At 41.5% G+C, this 20,766-nt stretch overlaps 1 protein-coding gene across 1 annotated transcript in view; it reads left to right on the top strand.

Moving 5' to 3' along the window:
* The first annotated feature begins 286 nt into the window (after nt 1-286).
* LOC135530565 (sodium-dependent neutral amino acid transporter B(0)AT2-like) overlaps nt 287-20,766 on the top strand; it is a 41,690-nt gene continuing 21,210 nt past the window's right edge. The window contains exons 1-3 of the mRNA XM_064958863.1: nt 287-543; nt 6,292-6,529; nt 11,718-11,875. Coding sequence (XP_064814935.1) covers nt 541-543; nt 6,292-6,529; nt 11,718-11,875 — 399 coding nt within the window. The 5' untranslated portion in view covers nt 287-540. The remainder of the gene's footprint in view (nt 544-6,291; nt 6,530-11,717; nt 11,876-20,766) is intronic.

Here is a 20,766-nt window from a genome sequence, read left to right as displayed (position 1 = left end):
TAGTCATGCACTAGGCTACAACGGTTGTCTCTCCTACAGTTCCTAAAAAAGGACACTTGACATGAAAATTACTTTACACCAAATGCAATTTGTTGCGAATTTGTGGCATGTAATTCAAACACTTCGGTCAACATGCAGCTAACTAAAGAAACCAATCTCAAGCGAACCACTGATATCGGCCCTGTGTGTATTTTGTAATATTATAGGGGCTGTGAAGGGAGGGACTGTGAAGGGAGACCAGAGCCAATCAAAAGACGAAGGGAGTTAGTCTTCTTGATATCTTGGCAAGATCGACAGATCATGCTTCTTACACTGCTACAACGTGGCGCCTGTGAAGTTTTGTATAGGATTCCGAATAGCAATGATCAAGTTGAGCGCTCCAGAGAACCCTTCGTTATTATTTGCGTCAACCCAAACGTAATTTAGAGACAAGACAAGGTTCTCGTTCTGCTGGGGTAACGGACCAAGACTGGCAGTGAGAAGTTGTCCGACGTCAGAGACTACTCCCCCAAGTGCACAGCGCGACGTAGAGGGCACACCATGGTATGTTCATTATTACCACTGAGAACGTTATTGAATCCCTTGTTGGGTTGATGCACTCATGCGCTGTTTGCATGTGAGACAAGGTTTTAAAAGCGTATTTTATTTGACACAGAACCCCCCTCTTCCTTGCGTTCTAACATTAATGGCATCATGCCTACATAGCGACCTTTGTCTACCCTTTTACATCTTTTAAAATGTTCAGTAAATAGCCTAATTGTTTTTCGTTTACTGCGGATTGCGTGTGGGTTATTTTCTCACTTGAAAAATATGTACTATTACTTATGGAATAGCCCGATTGGCAGCAATTCAGTTTGTTTCTTTTCACTTCGGGGTAGTAATATTTGTGTAATATTCATGTAATTATATAATTTATTCTGTCCTATTTCTATGTTAATGCCCTGACCTATGTAAACACGCTGTATATATATGGGCTATTTATGTAGGGATCATGCAACTTTTATTAGATGTTATGACGTTCTTTATGAGGAGTTCAAGACCATTTCATTTCAAATAATATGGATGAAGGATTGTTAAAATGTACATTTTCACATTGTTGTCAGTTTGTCTCAACCTATAAACTGTTTTCTGTGTAGCGAAAGTGTAGGACTATAGGACCTCATCAGAGAAATAAGTAGGCTAGCAACCTTTTTATAACCGGACAAAGATCAGAGTTTACGCCAAACAATGTTGTTTCCACGGTGACTTGAAGAGCCATACATTTACATTTACATTTAAGTCATTTAGCAGACGCTCTTATCCAGAGCGACTTACAAATCGGTGAATTCACCTTCTGACATCCAGTGGAACAGCCACTTTACAATAGTGCATCTAAATCATTAAGGGGGAGGGGGGGGTGAGAAGGATTACTTATCCTATCCTAGGTATTCCTTGAAGAGGTGGGGTTTCAGGTGTCTCCGGAAGGTGGTGATTGACTCCGCTGTCCTGGCTTTTTGGAAAGTACTTTGTTAAGGCTGGAAAGAAACACTTCGTTTTTCGTTTGGTTTGGAAATAAAACAAGACATTTCCATGCTCTGAAAAGAAAATGGACTGGGAAATATTCTTAGACAACAGAAAATCATACACACATCTTGGTCTGTGTCCGTCTTTGTCTGTGTGTCTGTTCCAAGTGTCTTGGCAAATCTAAACATGTACAGGGTTTCTGTTGAGGTTGGAAATATGTTACTTACTGCAACATAATAAATAGTATTTAAACCAGTGTAGGTTTTTCACAGTGCCATTGTCTGTAGATCACTGACATTCACTCTGTGGATGGATCTTTCTGCGATGCACTTTGCATATTGAACTAAAAGGTAAACAACCACATGCTAGTAAAGTTTCCGTTCTCATTATAACACATGATACAGTTACAATAGATCCACAGGATTATGATTCACTGGTGAGTTTAGTTAGCATATCATCTCCATTACCATTTACCTGTAGTGTTAGTTTGTCCCATAGGGCTCTGGTCAAAGGTATTGCCAAACAAAACGTTATGTAATATTATTTATTTCATTCAGATTTCTCTCACTTACAAAGACATTCATATAACTGCAACTGAGTTATTGACCGGGGGCGTGTTTATTATGACCCAGTCTGAGAATCGCTGTTTACACACAGTTTTTTGTTGTTGTTTACAAATCAAGTGTTGGGTGTGTATTTATTTAACATAACACTTTGGGTGTGTGTGGCTCTCTGGGACGACCATGTTCTCTCTTTACTGATAGTGTTTCACTGACCAGTAGCCTAGTTAAATAAAGGTTAAATAATATATATATATATTTTAAATAGCCCAAAATGACCATGGACTCCATGTTCTCTCTTCACAGACACAGTGTTTCACTGACCAGTAGCTCAAAACAACTCTGGACACTGAACCACTATGGGGGGCAGAGGGTTACGGGTGAAGAGGTAGAATTAGAGGTGAGCTATATTTAGAGAGAGGCAGAGAGAGAGAGAGAGAAGAAAGACAGAGAACTAGAGGAGTTAGAAGGGGTGATGTGTTGAAAGAGTGAATGACAAAGCTGTTTGGAGTTGAGTACTAAAGTCTAACCTGTTTAGGACTACTCCTTCAATACCTCCTTGGGAGGCTAAATTGAAATGAGCAACATCAACATGAGAGTCTCAGCAACAAAATGGACCCTCAAAAAACAGCAGCAACAACAACGATGACAACAACAACTAAACAGACTCTAAACCAGTATACAACCTATAGTCTTGTCTATACCTGTCCTCTCTTACTAAGCACTGACTGATGATAGCTGATGGAGCTGAATGTACCTAGATGAATGTACCCAGCTGAATGTACCTAGATGAATGTACCCATCTGCATGTACCCAGCTGAATGTACCTAGATGAATGTACCGAGATTAATGTACCCAGCTGAAGATACCCATCTGAATGTACCTAGGTGAATGTACCCAGCTGCATGTACCTAGATTAATGTACCCATCTGCATGTACCTAGATGAATGTACCCATCTGCATGTACCTAGATTAATGTACCAATATTAATGTACCGATATTAATGTACCCAGCGGAACCATTCCTAGATGAATGTACCCAGCTGAATGTACCTAGATTAATGTACCCATCTGCATGTACCTAAATGAATGTCCGAGATTAATGTACCGCAATTAATGTACCCAGCTGAATGTACCCAGCTGAATGTACCTAGATGAATTTGGCCCATCAGAAGGTCACCCATCTGAATGTATCTAGATTCATGTACCTAGCTGAATGTACCTAGATTAATGTATCCAGCTGAAGGTACCCAGGCTGAATGTACCTAGATGAATGTACCCAGCTGAATGTACCTAGATTAATGTACCTAGATGAATGTACCTAGATGAATGTACCTAGATGAATGTACCCAGATGTATGTACCCAGATGAATGTACCTAGATGAATGTACCTAGATGAATGTACATAGATTAATGTACCTAGATGAATGTACCTATATGAATGTACCTAGATGAATATACCTAGATGAATGTACCTAGATGAATGTTCCTAGATGAATGTTTAGATGAATGTACCTAGATGAATGTCCTAGATGAATGTACCTAGATGAATGTACCTAGATGAATGTCATCCTAGATGAATGGGCCTCTAGATGAATGTACCTAGATAATGTACCTAGATGAATGTACCTAGATGAATGTACCTAGATGAATGGCCTAGATGAATGTGCCTAGATGAATGTCCAGATGAATGTTCCAGACGAATGTACCTAGATGAATGTACCTAGATGAATGTACCTAAATCTTTTTGTATGAATGTACCTAGATGAATGGCCTAGATGAATGTACCTAGATGAATGTGCCTAGATCTGGTGTGTTCTAGATGAATGTACTTAGATGAATGTACCTAGATGAATGTACCTCAGATGAATGTACCTAGGTTAATTTACCTAGATGAATGTACCTAGATGAATGTACCTAGATGAATGTCACCTAGATGAATGTACATTAGATTAATGTCCTCACTGAATTCTGGAGATGAATGTACCTAGATGAATGTACCTAGATGAATGTGCCTAGATGAATGTACCTAGATGAATGTACCTAGATGAATGTACCCAGTTTGAATGTCCAATAGATGAATGTACCTAGATGAATGTACCTAGATGAATGTACCTAGATGAATGTACCAAAAATATGAATGTACCTTTATGAATGTACCTAGATGAATGTACCTAGATGAATGTACCTAGATGAATGTACGCAGATGAATGTACCTAGATGAATGTACCTAGATGAATGTACCTAGATGAATGTACCTAGATGAATGTACCTAGATGAATGTACCTAGATGAATGTACCTAGATGAATGTACCTAGATGAATGTACCCAGCTGAATGTACCTAGACGAATGTACCTAGATGAATGTACCAGCTGAATGTACCTAGACGAATGTACCTAGATGAATGTGCCTAGATGAATGTGCCTAGATGAATGTACCTAGATGAATGTACCTAGATGAATGTACCTAGATGAATGTACCTAGATGAATGTAGCCAGATGAATGTACCTAGATGAATGTACCTAGATGAATGTACCTAGATGAATGTACCTAGATGAATGTACCTAGATGAATGTACCTAGATGAATGTACCTAGATGAATGTACCTAGATGAATGTACCTAGATGAATGTACCTAGATGAATGTACCTAGATGAATGTACCTAGATGAATGTACCTAGATGAATGTACCTAGATGAATGCACTAACTGTAAGAGTGTCTGTAAAAGTGTCCGCTAAATTACTAAAATGTAAATGTAGCCTAATAGTCAATCTAACAGTTTAACCAGAGTGTATTGGCTATTGTAAACCAATCAGCTCAGAGCAGATCTAGTAAGGTGCTCCAAATAGCTTCCCTATTCCCATAGTAGAATGACTCTGTGGTAACTCCTGCCAGTAGTAGTGTGGATCCATTACAATACCCCTCCTCCTGCTGTAAACCAATGTAACCCTCGAGTCACACTTGTCAGAATAGATTTACCCAATGGAAACCACATGTTTGACTCTGTCCCATTAATTCCATTCCAGCCATTACAATGAGCCTGTCCTCCTACTGCTCCTCCCACCAGCCTCCACTGTTGTATGTGGTGTGTGTGTGTGTGTGCGTGCGTGCATGTGTGTGAGAGAGAGAGACACTACCTCTTCTATCTGGCTGCAGCTAGGTTCTTCTCCACTCTTACAGCTGATACTAGCCGTGCCCCTGTGCCAAGGAGGTCACTATAGTAAATAACCTTGCACGAGCCTTGGCCTCTGCGAGTCAGAACGCCTCATAAGAGCCTGTTTCTGTAGCATGAGGCAGCTTGATGTTCAAGTACATCCCTGGACAGGAGACTCGTGGTGTAAATGTGGTTCCCCGGTGTGGAGAATCCAGGGTGGGTTCAGTTGGCAGTTGGTTTTATCACCAGAACACAGAGCAGTGGTTGAGAGATCATGGTTGATATATCTGCTGCTCATGGTAACAGAGGGAGACCACAGCTTCTATTTGATACAGAACCTGTACATTAAGCCCCATGTTTATAGTCTATTGACATCCACTCACTATCAGAACCTGTACATTAAGCCCCATGTTTATAGTCTATTGACATCCACTCACTATCAGAACCTGTACATTAAGCCCCATGTTTATAGTCTATTGACACCCACTCACTATCAGAACCTGTACATTAAGCCCCATGTTTACAGTCTATTGACACCCACTCACTATCAGAACCTGTACATTAAGCCCCATGTTTATAGTCTATTGACACCCACTCACTATCAGAACCTGTACATTAAGCCCCATGTTTATAGTCTATTGACACCCACTCACTATCAGAACCTGTACATTAAGCCCCATGTTTACAGTCTATTGACACCCACTCACTATCAGAACCTGTACATTAAGCCCCACGTTTATTGTTTATTGTCTGTTTATTGTATATAATGTGAGACATATCTAGCAGGCCTGTGAAGAGGCCCCCTTGCCTTTTCTGCTCTAACACCTGCACTAGTCTGGTCTTACTACCACTGACTTTGCTCATAGATTCTTTACAACTGTGATATGTGGTTGTCCCAAACAGCTAACATAATATATAATGTTAGTCGCTCTGGATAAGTGTCTGCTAAATGACTCAAATGTAAAATGTAAAAAGAAACCAATGTGGCACACACACAAACACAAACACACACACACACACACACACACACACCTATCTCTATTGGGACACCTGTTCTTTGTTTCCTTTGTCTAGATGGAGAAGCCTCCATTGCCTAGCGATGAGGAGGGTACTAGGATGGGAGAGAGTCGGTCGGAGGCGGAGCTCCTGGACTTGGGAGTGCAGGGGATCTCCGGGGGCGTGGCGTCGTCTGATGCAGACGACCGTCCGGCGTGGGACAGCAAGCTGCAGTATGTACTGGCTCAGGTGGGCTTCAGCGTGGGCTTGGGGAACGTATGGAGGTTCCCCTACCTCTGCCATCAGAACGGAGGAGGTGAGTCTCACTCTGTGGGCCCTATAGGACAGGGGCAGAGAGGGAGAGGGAGAGAGGGAGAGGGAGAGTAAGAGAGGGAGAGGGGGAGAGTGAGAGAGGGAGAGAGAGAGGGAGAGTGAGAGAGGGAGAGAGAGAGGGAGAGGGAGAGAATGGTATATTTCAAATTCCATAAGGCAACTTTACATGCACTCTTAGAAAAAAGGGTTCCAAAAGGGTTCTTTGGCTGTCCCCATAGGAGAGCCCTTTTAGGTTCCATGTAGAAGCCTCTGTGGAAAGGGTTCTACATAAAACCTAAAAGGTTCTAGGTTCTAAAACCTAAAAGTTCTACCTCGAACCAAAAAGGGTTCTTCAAAGGGTTATTCTATGTGGACAGCCGAAGAACCCTTTTAGCAGCTATTCCTGAATTATTTGACATAAATTCACAAATAAAGGGGGAAAGGGGGATTCCTAGTCAGTTATACAACTGAATGCATTCAACTGAAATGTGACATCCACATATTTGTTGCCCAGGGAACAGTTGGTTAACTTAGTTTGAATTTTGTAAAGTTAGTGTGGGAGAGGTGGGAAAATGATTGGTATCGATCAATAATGACAAACCTCCTGGCATTGACAACTTAGATGGAAAGCTACTGAGGATGGTAGCTGACTCTATAACCACTCCTATCTGTCATATTTTTAGTCTGAGTCTAGAGGAAAGTCTTTCCCTGGAGGGAAGCCAAAGTAATTCCGCTACCCAAGAGTGGTAAAGCAGCCTTTACTGGTTCTAACAGCAGACCTATAAGCTTGCTGCCAGATCTTAGCAAACTGTTGGTAAAAATTGTGTTTGATGAAATAAAATGCTATTTCTCTGTAAACAAATTAACAACAGACTTTCAGCATGCTTGTAGAGAAGGGCGCTCAACATGTACTGCACTGACACAAATGAATGATGATTGGTTGAAAGAAATTGATAATAATAATATTGTGGGAGCTGTAGATTTCAGTGCAGCCTTTGATATTATTGACCATAACCTGTTGTTGAAAAAACGTATGTGTTATGGCTTTTCAACCTCTGCCATATCGTGGATTCAGAGCTATCTATCTAATAGAATTCAATGGGTTTTCTTTAATGGATGCTTCTCTAATGTCAAACATGTAAAGTGTGGTATACCGCAGGGCAGCTCTCTAGGCCCTCTACACTTTTCTATTTTTAACAATGACCTGCCATTGACATTAAACAAAGCACGTGTGTCCATGTATGCTGATGATTCAACCATATATGCATCAGCAACCACAGCTAAAGAATTCACTGAAATCCTTAATAAAGAGTTGCTGTCTGTTTGTTCTGGTCCTGAACATCTCTAAAACTAAGAGCATTGTATATGGTACAAATCATTCCTTAAGTGCTAGACCTCAGCTGAATCTGGTAATGAATGGTGTGGCTGTTGAACAAGTTGAGGATACTAAATGACTTGGTGTTACCTTAGATTGTAAACTGTCATGGTCAAAACATATAGATTCAATGGTTGTAAAGATGGGGAGAGGTCAAGTCATAATAAAGAGATGCTCTGCTTTTTTGACACCACACTCCAAAAAGCAAGTTCTGCAGGCTCTAGTTTTGTCTAATCTTGATTATTGTCCAGTCATTTGGTCCAGTGCTGCAAGGAAAAACCTAGTTAAGCTGCAGCTGGCCCAGAACAGAGCGGCACGTCTTGCTCTTAATTGTAATTAGAGGGCTGATATAAATACTATGCTGCCAGTCTCTTTTGGTTAAGAGTTGAGGAGAGACTGACTGCATCACTTCTTCTTTTTATAACAAACATTGTTTGCATAGTCAACATCCCAAATTGTTTGCATAGTCATCTTACACACAGCTCTGACACACACACTTATCCCACCAGACATGCCACAAAAGGGGTCTTTTCACAGTCCCCATATTCAAGAAAGCCTACAGTATTATATAGAGCCCTTACTGCATGGAACTTCCATCTCATATTGATCAAATAAACATCAAACCTGATTTAAAAAACACATAAAGCAAAACCTCACGGCACAACGCCTCTCTCCTGTTTGACCTAGATAGTGTGTGTGTGTGTATGCATTGATATGTAGGCTACGTGTGCCTTTTAAAAAATGTATGTAGTTCTGTCCTTGAGCTGTTCTTGTCTATTAATGTTCTGTATTATGTCATTCTGTATTATGTTTCATGTTTTGTGTGGACCTCAGGAAGAGTAGCTGCTGCTTTTGCAACAGCTAATGGGGATCCTAATAAAATACACAAAAAAACTGACACGCTCAGGGGCAGAACAACAGATTTTTACCTTGTCAGCTCGGGGATTTGATCCAGCAACCTTTAGGTTACTAGCCCAACGCTCTAACCACTAGATACATATTACATATATACACAATAAATTCATCAACAAACGTTTTACCTGAACTATTATCACTAATTATTATTACAACCAGCACTTTCAGTCCTTATTATGTGGGACTAGAACCATCACTTTCAGACTTTATGCTGTGGGACTAGAACCAATCACTTTCAGACTTTATGCTGTGGGACTAGAACCATCACTTTCAGACTTTATGCTGTGGGACTAGAACCAATCACTTTCAGACTTGATGCTGTGGGACTAGAACCATCACTATCAGACTTCATGCTGTTGATGCATGCTGGGACTATAACCATCACTTTCAGACTTCATGCTGTGGGACTAAAACCATCACTTTCAGACTTCATGCTGAGGACTATAACCATCACTTTCAGACTTCATGCTGTGGGACTAGAACCATCACTTTCAGACTTTATGCTGTGGGACTAGAACCATCACTATCAGACTTCATGCTGTGGGACTAGAACCATCACTTTCAGACTTCATGCTGTGGGACTAGAACCATCACTTTCAGACTTCACTGTGGGACTAAAACCATCACTTTCAGACTTCATGCTGTGGGACTAGAACCATCACTTTCAGACTTTATGCTGTGGGACTAGAACCATCACTTTCAGACTTTATGCTGTGGGACTAGAACTAATCACTTTCAGACTTTATGCTGTGGGACTAGAACCATCACTTTCAGACTTTATGCTGGGACTAGGACTTGACTGTGGGACTAGAACCATCACTATCAGACTTGATGCTGTGAACCATCACTTTCAGACTTTATGCTGTGGGACTAGAACCATCACTTTCAGACTTCATGCTGTGGGACTAAAACCATCACTTTCAGACTTCATGCTGAGGGACTAGAACCATCACTTTCAGACTTCATGCTGTGGGACTAGAACCATCACTTTCAGACTTTATGCTGTGGGACTAGAACCAATCACTTTCAGACTTTATGCTGTGGGACTAGAACCATCACTTTCAGACTTTATGCTGTGGGACTAGAACCAATCACTTTCAGACTTGATGCTGTGGGACTAGAACCATCACTATCAGACTTGATGCTGTGGGACTAGAACCATCACTTTCAGACTTTATGCTGTGGGACTAGAACCATCACATTCAGACTTTATGCTGTGGGACTAGAACTATCACTTTCAGATACTTTTTGAAGAAGTAGGTTTCTTTCTCTCTAACTCGTCCCCCCTCTCTCTCTCTCTCTACTTCATACCATTGTTTTATGTCTCCCTCCCCTGTCTCCTTCACTTGTGTTTTTCCATCTGTTCTCTGTCTAACCCCATTCACCCTCTCTACTTTATTCCATTGTTGCATCTCTCCCTCCCCTGACTCCTTCACTCTTGTTTTTCCATCTGTTATCTCTCTAACTCCATTCAGTCTCTTTCTCTTGAGTGGAGCAACGGGCTAAAGGCGTCACTACAGACCATGGTTCGATCCTGGGCTGTATCACAAACTGCAGTGATTGGGAGTCCCGTAGGGCAGGGCACAATGGTACCAGCGTCGTTGGGGTTAGGGGAGGGTTTGGCCGGGGTAACTCGGGGTAACTGACTTGCCTAGTTAAATAATGGTTAAATAAAACATTTTCAATATATTTTCAATATCTCTCTCTCGCTAACCCCATTCATTCTCTATCTAGCTCCATCTGCATTCAACTCTTACAGAATCTCTACATCTGACGCATAACTTTGTATCTTAAAGGGTCAATCTGCAATTGCTACATACATTTTGGGACTTATCAATTCTTGATACAGTGGGGAGAACAAGTATTTTATACACTACCACGGAATCTAAAACAAAAATCCAGAAAATCACATTGTATGATTTTTAAGTAATGAATTTGCACAAGAATTTTCAATCCCAATGATAATAACTAACAATTATTAAAGCTTTGACGAATTCCCGAGGTTTGTAAGACCTTGGGTTTAATAATAATTTAATAATAATTTTAGGCCAAGACTCAGAATATGCAAAAGGTTCATTGTAGTTTATTCATGAGAGCTCTAAAAATCATATAATGCGCATAGCCTTTTATATAACTCCTACAAGCACCTACAAGTCTACAAGCGCATCTGTTCCTCCCTGGGTGGAGGAACTTTATCTCCTGTCCTTGGTCTCACAGGACCAAAACATGTCTGTTGTCAGCTCCTCTTTATCACACACAAACACAATGTCCCCACTGACTCACAATATTCTAGAATTATGTCTAAACACATTGTCTAAGCTTCTGTAACTATTAGGGTGAAATACTTTAGTCATTACTCTTAATGTCATTTAGATTCTCTAATTATTACTCTAAACATATACATTCCCTTATCAATAACTTAAAAATGCCTCATTTTATTTTTTTAACCTTTATTTCACTAGGCAAGTCAGTTAAGAACAAATTCTTATTTTCAATGACGGCCTAGGAACAGTGGGTTAACTGTCTGTTCAGGGGCAGAACGACAGATTTTGTACCTTGTCAGCTCGGGGATTTGAACTTGCAACCTTTCGGTTACTAGTCCAATGCTCTAACCACTAGGCTACACTGCCGCCCCAATGACCTTAGTTCATGACCTTAGTTCAACTGTCTAATTCCAAAACTCAAGAAATAAGCTTGTTTTGTTCCTTTGTTTGTAAACAATGCAATTGTAAACTATATCTGTTTTAATCTTATGGATTGTCAGTCCTTGCATCATAGCTCTGTCTTTGAATCTGAGAGTGGTTACATTTCTCCAACCCCATCCCTCAGCTGTTTACCGAAACAGTGAACTGCAGATTTCCCCTTTAACTCTCTGCCTCCTCTCCCTCTCTTTTCCTGGCAGGCGCATTCATGGTTCTCTATGTCATGCTGTTGGTGGTGGTGGGGGTTCCCCTGTTCTTCATGGAGCTGGCTGCGGGCCAGTGTATCCGTCAGGGCAGCATCGGTGTGTGGAAGCACATCTCCCCCAAGCTGGCCGGTATCGGCTACTCCAGCTGCATGGTGAGCACAACAGGTTGGCCGGTATTGGCTACTCCAGCTGCATGGTGAGCACAACAGGTTGGCCGGTATCGGCTACTCCAGCTGCATGGTGAGCACAACAGGTTGGCCGGTATCGGCTACTCCAGCTGCGTGGTGAGCACAACAGGTTGGCCGGTATCGGCTACTCCAGCTGCGTGGTGAGCACAACAGGTTGGCCGGTATCGGCTACTCCAGCTGCATGGTGAGCACAACAGGTTGGCCGGTATCGGCTACTCCAGCTGCGTGGTGAGCACAACAGGTTGGCCGGTATCGGCTACTCCAGCTGCATGGTGAGCACAACAGGTTGGCCGGTATCGGCTACTCCAGCTGCATGGTGAGCACAACAGGTTGGCCGGTATCGGCTACTCCAGCTGCGTGGTGAACACAACAGGTTGGCCGGTATCGGCTACTCCAGCTGCGTGGTGAGCACAACAGAGGTTGGTCCCAAATGGCACCCTATTTCATACTGTATGTACAGATGCCGTACCTTAATTTGAACCTGCTTTGATTTGATTTGATCTCACAGCAGGAAAATAATCCTGCAGCAACAGGAAATGTCAATTATTATGTGGATTATATTTAATGGACATTTATGTAGGGAAAATCAGGTCTGAAATGTTAAAGTGGAAATTACAAACGTTAGAAGCCTTTTAAAAAATTGAATTCATAAAAATTAGCATTTCCTGCAAAAATGAGCATTTCCTTTTCCTGTGCAGGAAAATTATCTGCAACAACAGAGTGATTAAATTAAGATAGCAGATCTGTAGTGCACTACTTTTGACCAGAGAGGCAGAGCCCCAACAGGTTCTGGTCAAAAGTAGTGCTGCACTTTAAAGGTAAATAGAGTGCCATTTGGGATGCATATTTTCTCAACTAACTAACAATACACATTCCCACCACACGCAGGGACTAGTTTCTCAACTAACTAACTATGCACATTCCCACCACACACAGGGACTAGTTTCTCAACTAACTAACTAACAATACACATTCCCACCACACACAGGGACTAGTTTCTCAACTAACTAACTAACAATACACATTCCCACCACACACAGGGACTAGTTTCTCAACTAACTAACTAACAATACACATTCCCACCACACACAGGGACTAGTTTCTCAACTAACTAACAATACACATTCCCACCACACACAGGGACTAGTTTCTCAACTAACTAACTATACACATTCCCACCACACACAGGGACTAGTTTCTCAACTAACTAACTAACAATACACATTCCCACCACACACAGGGACTAGTTTCTCAACTAACTAACTATACACATTCCCACCACACACAGGGACTAGTTTCTCAACTAACTAACTAACAATACACATTCCCACCACACACAGGGACTAGTTTCTCAACTAACTAACAATACACATTCCCACCACACACAGGGACTAGTTTCTCAACTAACTAACAATACACATTCCCACCACACACAGGGACTAGTTTCTCAACTAACTAACAATACACATTCCCACCACACACAGGGACTAGTTTCTCAACTAACTAACAACACATTCCCACCACACACAGGGATTCTAACTAACAATACACATTCCCACCACACACAGGGACTAGTTTCTCAACTAACTAACAATACACATTCCCACCACACACAGGGACTAGTTTCTTAACTAACTAAATACACATTCCCACCACACACAGGGACTAGTTTTTTAACTAACTAACTATACACATTCCCACCACACACAGGGACTAGTTTCTCAACTTACAGGGACTAGTTTCTTCCCACCACACACAGGGACTAGTTTCTCAACTAACAATACACATTCCCACCACACACAGGGACTAGTTTCTCAACTAACTAACAATACATATTCCCACCACACACAGGGACTAGTTTCTCAACTAACAATACACATTCCCACCACACACAGGGACTAGTTTCTCAACTAACTAACTATACACATTCCCACCACACACAGGGACTAGTTTCTCAACTAACTAACAATACATATTCCCACCACACACAGGGACTAGTTTCTCAACTAACAATAACATTCCCACCACACACAGGGACTAGTTTCTCAACTAACTACACATTACACATTCCCACCACACACAGGGACTAGTTTCTCTAACTAACAATACATATTCCCACCACACACAGGGACTAGTTTCTCAACTAACAATACACATTCCCACCACACACAGGGACTAGTTTTTTAACTAACTAACTAACTAACAATACACATTCCCACCACACACAGGGACTAGTTTCTCAACTAACTAACTAACAATACACATTCCCACCACACACAGGGACTAGTTTCTCAACTAACTAACAATACACATTCCCACCACACACAGGGACTAGTTTCTCAACTAACTAACTATACACATTCCCACCACACACAGGGACTAGTTTCTCAACTAACTAACAATACACATTCCCACCACACACAGGGACTAGTTTCTCAACTAACTAACAATACACATTCCCACCACACACAGGGACTAGTTTTTTAACTAACTAACTATACACATTCCCACCACACACAGGGACTAGTTTCTCAACTAACAATACACATTCCCACCACACACAGGGACTAGTTTCTCAACTAACAATACACATTCCCACCACACACAGGGACTAGTTTCTCAACTAACTAACAATACATATTCCCACCACACACAGGGACTAGTTTCTCAACTAACAATACACATTCCCACCACACACAGGGACTAGTTTCTCAACTAACTAACTAACAATACACATTCCCACCACACACAGGGACTAGTTTCTCAACTAACTAACAATACACATTCCCACCACACACAGGGACTAGTTTCTCAACTAACAATACACATTCCCACCACACACAGGGACTAGTTTCTCAACTAACTAACAATACACATTCCCACCACACACAGGGACTAGTTTCTCAACTAACAATACACATTCCCACCACACACAGGGACTAGTTTCTCAACTAACAATACACATTCCCACCACACACAGGGACTAGTTTCTCAACTAACTAACAATACACATTCCCACCACACACAGGGACTAGTTTCTCAACTAACAATACACATAACAATACACATTCCCACCACACACAGGGACTAGTTTCTCAACTAACTAACAATACATATTCCCACCACACACAGGGACTAGTTTCTCAACTAACAATACACATTCCCACCACACACAGGGACTAGTTTCTCAACTAACTAACTATACACATTCCCACCACACACAGGGACTAGTTTCTCAACTAACTAACAATACACATTCCCACCACACACAGGGACTAGTTTCTCAACTAAAACAATACACATTCCCACCACACACAGGGACTAGTTTCTCAACTAACAATACACATTCCCACCACACACAGGGACTAGTTTCTTAACTAACAACTAACATATTCCCACCACACACAGGGACTAGTTTCTCAACTAACAATACACATTCCCACCACACACAGGGACTAGTTTCTCAACTAACTAACTATACACATTCCCACCACACACAGGGACTAGTTTCTCAACTAACTAACAATACATATTCCCACCACACACAGGGACTAGTTTCTCAACTAACTAACAATACACATTCCCACCACACACAGGGACTAGTTTCTCAACTAACTAACAATACACATTCCCACCACACACAGGGACTAGTTTCTCAACTAACTAACTATACACATTCCCACCACACACAGGGACTAGTTTCTCAACTAACTAACAATTCACATTCCCACCACACACAGGGACTAGTTTCTCAACTAACTAACAATACACATTCCCACCACACACAGGGACTAGTTTTTTAACTAACTAACTATACACATTCCCACCACACACAGGGACTAGTTTCTCAACTAACAATACACATTCCCACCACACACAGGGACTAGTTTCTCAACTAACAATACACATTCCCACCACACACAGGGACTAGTTTCTCAACTAACTAACAATACACATTCCCACCACACACAGGGACTAGTTTCTCAACTAACTAACTATACACATTCCCACCACACACAGGGACTAGTTTCTCAACTAACTAACTAACAATACACATTCCCACCACACACACAGGGACTAGTTTCTCAACTAACTAACAATACATATTTTCTCAACTAACTAACAATACACATTCCCACCACACACAGGGACTAGTTTCTCAACTAACTAACAATACACATTCCCACCACACACAGGGACTAGTTTCTCAACTAACTAACAATACACATTCCCACCACACACAGGGACTAGTTTCTCAACTAACTAACAATTCACATTCCCACCACACACAGGGACTAGTTTCTCAACTAACTAACAATACACATTCCCACCACACACAGGGACTAGTTTTTCAACTAACTAACTATACACATTCCCACCACACACAGGGACTAGTTTCTCAACTAACAATACACATTCCCACCACACACAGGGACTAGTTTCTCAACTAACAACTAACACATTCCCACCACACACAGGGACTAGTTTCTCAACTAACTAACAATACACATTCCCACCACACACAGGGACTAGTTTCTCAACTAACTAACAATACACATTCCCACCACACACAGGGACTAGTTTCTCAACTAACTAACAATACACATTCCCACCACACACAGGGACTAGTTTCTCAACTAACTAACAATACACATTCCCACCACACACAGGGGACATTCCCACCACACACAGGGACTAGTTTCTCAACTAACAATACACATTCCCACCACACACAGGGACTAGTTTTTCTCAATAACTCCCACCACACAACTAACAATACACATTCCCACCACACACAGGGACTAGTTTCTCAACTAACAATACACATTCCCACCACACACAGGGACTAGTTTCTCAACTAACTAACAATACACATTCCCACCACACACAGGGACTAGTTTCTAACTAACTAACACATTAACTAACATTCACATTACACATTCCCTAACCACACACAGGGACTAGTTTCTCAACTAACTAACTAACAATACACATTCCCACACACACAGGGACTAGTTTCTCTAACAATACACATTCCCACCACACACAGGGACTAGTTTCTCAACTAACTATACACATTCCCACCACACACAGGGACTAGTTTCTCAACTAACTAACAATACACATTCCCACCACACACAGGGACTAGTTTCTCAACTAACTAACAATACACATTCCCACCACACACAGGGACAGTTTCTCAACTAACTAATTAACAATACACATTCCCACCACACACAGGGACTAGTTTCTCAACTAACTAACTAACAATACACATTCCCACCACACACAGGGACTAGTTTCTCAACTAACTAACAATACACATTCCCACACACACACAGGGACTAGTTTCTCAACTAACTAACAATACACATTCCCACCACACACAGGGACTAGTTTCTCAACTAACTAACAATACACATTCCCACCACACACAGGGACTAGTTTCTCAACTAACTAACAATACATATTCCCACCACACACAGGGACTAGTTTCTCAACTAACAATACACATTCCCACCACACACAGGGACTAGTTTCTCACTAGTTTCTCAACTAACTAACAATACACATTCCCACCACACACAGGGACTAGTTTCTCAACTAACTAACAATACATATTCCCACCACACACAGGGACTAGTTTCTCAACTAACAATACACATTCCCACCACACACAGGGGACTAGTTTCTCAACTAACTAACAATACATATTCCCACCACACACAGGGACTAGTTTCTCAACTAACAATACACATTCCCACCACACACAGGGACTAGTTTCTCAACTAACAATACACATTCCCACCACACACAGGGACTAGTTTCTCAACTAACTAACAATACACATTCCCACCACACACAGGGACTAGTTTCTCAACTAACAATACACATTCCCACCACACACAGGGACTAGTTTCTCAACTAACTAACAATACATATTCCCACCACACACAGGGACTAGTTTCTCAACTAACAATACACATTCCCACCACACACAGGGACTAGTTTCTCAACTAACAATACACATTCCCACCACACACAGGGACTAGTTTCTCAACTAACTAACTATACAGGGACATTCCCATTCCCACCACACACAGGGACTAGTTTCTCAACTAACTAACAATACACATTCCCACCACACACAGGGACTAGTTTCTCAACAAACAATACACACTAGTTTCTCAACTAACAATACACATTCCCACCACACACAGGGACTAGTTTCTCAACTAACTAACAATACACATTCCCACCACACACAGGGACTAGTTTCTCAACTAACTAACAATACACATTCCCACCACACACAGGGACTAGTTTCATTCCCACCACACACAGGGACTAGTTTCTCAACTAACTAACTATACACATTCCCACCACACACAGGGACTAGTTTCTCAACTCCCACCACACACAGGGACTAGTTTCTCAACTAACAATACACATTCCCACCACACACAGGGACTAGTTTCCCACCACACACAGGGACTAGTTTCTCAACAACTAATTCCCACCACACACAGGGACTAGTTTCTCAACTAACTAACATACACTATTCCCACCACACACAAGGACTAGTTTCTCAACTAACTAACAATACACATTCCCACCACACACAGGGACTAGTTTCTCAACTAACAACTACACATTCCCACCACACACAGGGACTAGTTTCTCAACTAACTAACAATACACATTCCCACCACACACAGGGACTAGTTTCTCAACTAACTAACAATACACATTCCCACCACACACAGGGACTAGTTTCTCAACTAACTAATACACATTCCCACCACACACAGGGACTAGTTTCTCAACTAACTAACAATACATATTCCCACCACACACAGGGACTAGTTTCTCAACTAACAATTACACATTCCCACCACACACAGGGACTAGTTTCTCAACTAACAATACACATTCCCACCACACACAGGGACTAGTTAACAATACACATTCCCACCACACACAGGGAACTAACTAACAATACACATTCCCACCACACACAGGGACTAGTTTCTCAACTAACTAACAATACACATTCCCACCACACACAGGGACTAGTTTCTCAACTAACTAACAATACACATTCCCACCACACACAGGGACTAGTTTCTCAACTAACTAACAATACACATTCCCACCACACACAGGGACTAGTTTCTCAACTAACTAACAATACACATTCCCACCACACACAGGGACTAGTTTCTCAACTAACTAACAATAACATTAACAATACACATTCCCACCACACACAGGGACTAGTTTCTCAACTAACTAACTATACACATTCCCACCACACACAGGGACTAGTTTCTCAACTAACTAACAATACACATTCCCACCACACACAGGGACTAGTTTCTCAACTAACATTAACTAACAATACACATTCCCACCACACACAGGGACTAGTTTCTCAACTAACTAACTATACACATTCCCACCACACACAGGGACTAGGGACTAGTTTCTCAACTAACTAACAATACACATTCCCACCACACACAGGGACTAGTTTCTCAACTAACTAACAATACACATTCCCACCACACACAGGGACTAGTTTCTCAACTAACTAACAATACACATTCCCACCACACACAGGGACTAGTTTCTCAACTAACTAACAATACACATTCCCACCACACACAGGGACTAGTTTCTCTAACAAATAACATTAACAATACACATTCCCATTCCCACCACACAGGGACTAGTTTCTCAACTAACTAACAATACACATTCCCACCACACAGGGACATTCCCACCACACACAGGGACTAGTTTCTCAACATTAACTAACTAGTTTCTCAACTACAATACTCCCATACACATTCCCACCACACACAGGGACAACTAACTAACAATACCATTCCCACCACACACAGGGACTAGTTTCTCAACTAACTAACAATACACATTCCCACCACACACAGGGACTAGTTTCTCAACTAACTAACAACACACATTCCCACCACACACAGGGACTAGTTTCTCAACTAACTAACAATACACATTCCCACCACACACAGGGACTAGTTTCTCAACTAACTAACAATACACATTCCCACCACACACAGGGACTAGTTTCTCAACTAACTAACAATACACATTCCCACCACACACAGGGACTAGTTTCTCAACAACTAACATTCCCACCACACACAGGGACTAGTTTCTCAACTAACAATACACATTCCCACCACACACAGGGACACCATTCCCACCACACAGGGACTAGTTTCTCAACTAACTAACAATACACATTCCCACCACACACAGGGACTAGTTTCTCAACTAACTAACAATACACATTCCCACCACACACAGGGACTAGTTTCTCAACTAACTAACAATACACATTCCCACCACACACAGGGACTAACTAACTAACAATACACATTCCCACCACACACAGGGACTAGTTTCTCAACTAACTAACAATACACATTCCCACCACACACAGGGACTAGTTTCTCTAACTAACTAACAATACACATTCCCACCACACACAGGGACTAGTTTCTCAACTAACTAACAATACATTCCCACCACACACAGGGACTAGTTTCTCAAGTTTCTCAACTAACAATACACATTCCCACCACACACAGGGACTAGTTTCTCAACTAACTAACAATACACATTCCCACCACACACAGGGACTAGTTTCTCAACTAACTAACAATACACATTCCCACCACACACAGGGACTAGTTTCTCAACTAACTAACAATACACATTCCCACCACACACAGGGACTAGTTTCTCAACTAACTAACAATACACATTCCCACCACACACAGGGACTAGTTTCTCAACTAACTAACAATACA

Source organism: Oncorhynchus masou, unplaced genomic scaffold (genome assembly GCF_036934945.1).
Source record: "Oncorhynchus masou masou isolate Uvic2021 unplaced genomic scaffold, UVic_Omas_1.1 unplaced_scaffold_1381, whole genome shotgun sequence".
Classification (NCBI taxonomy): Eukaryota; Metazoa; Chordata; class Actinopteri; order Salmoniformes; family Salmonidae; genus Oncorhynchus; species Oncorhynchus masou.
This window is presented reverse-complemented; position numbering and strand designations above follow the sequence as displayed.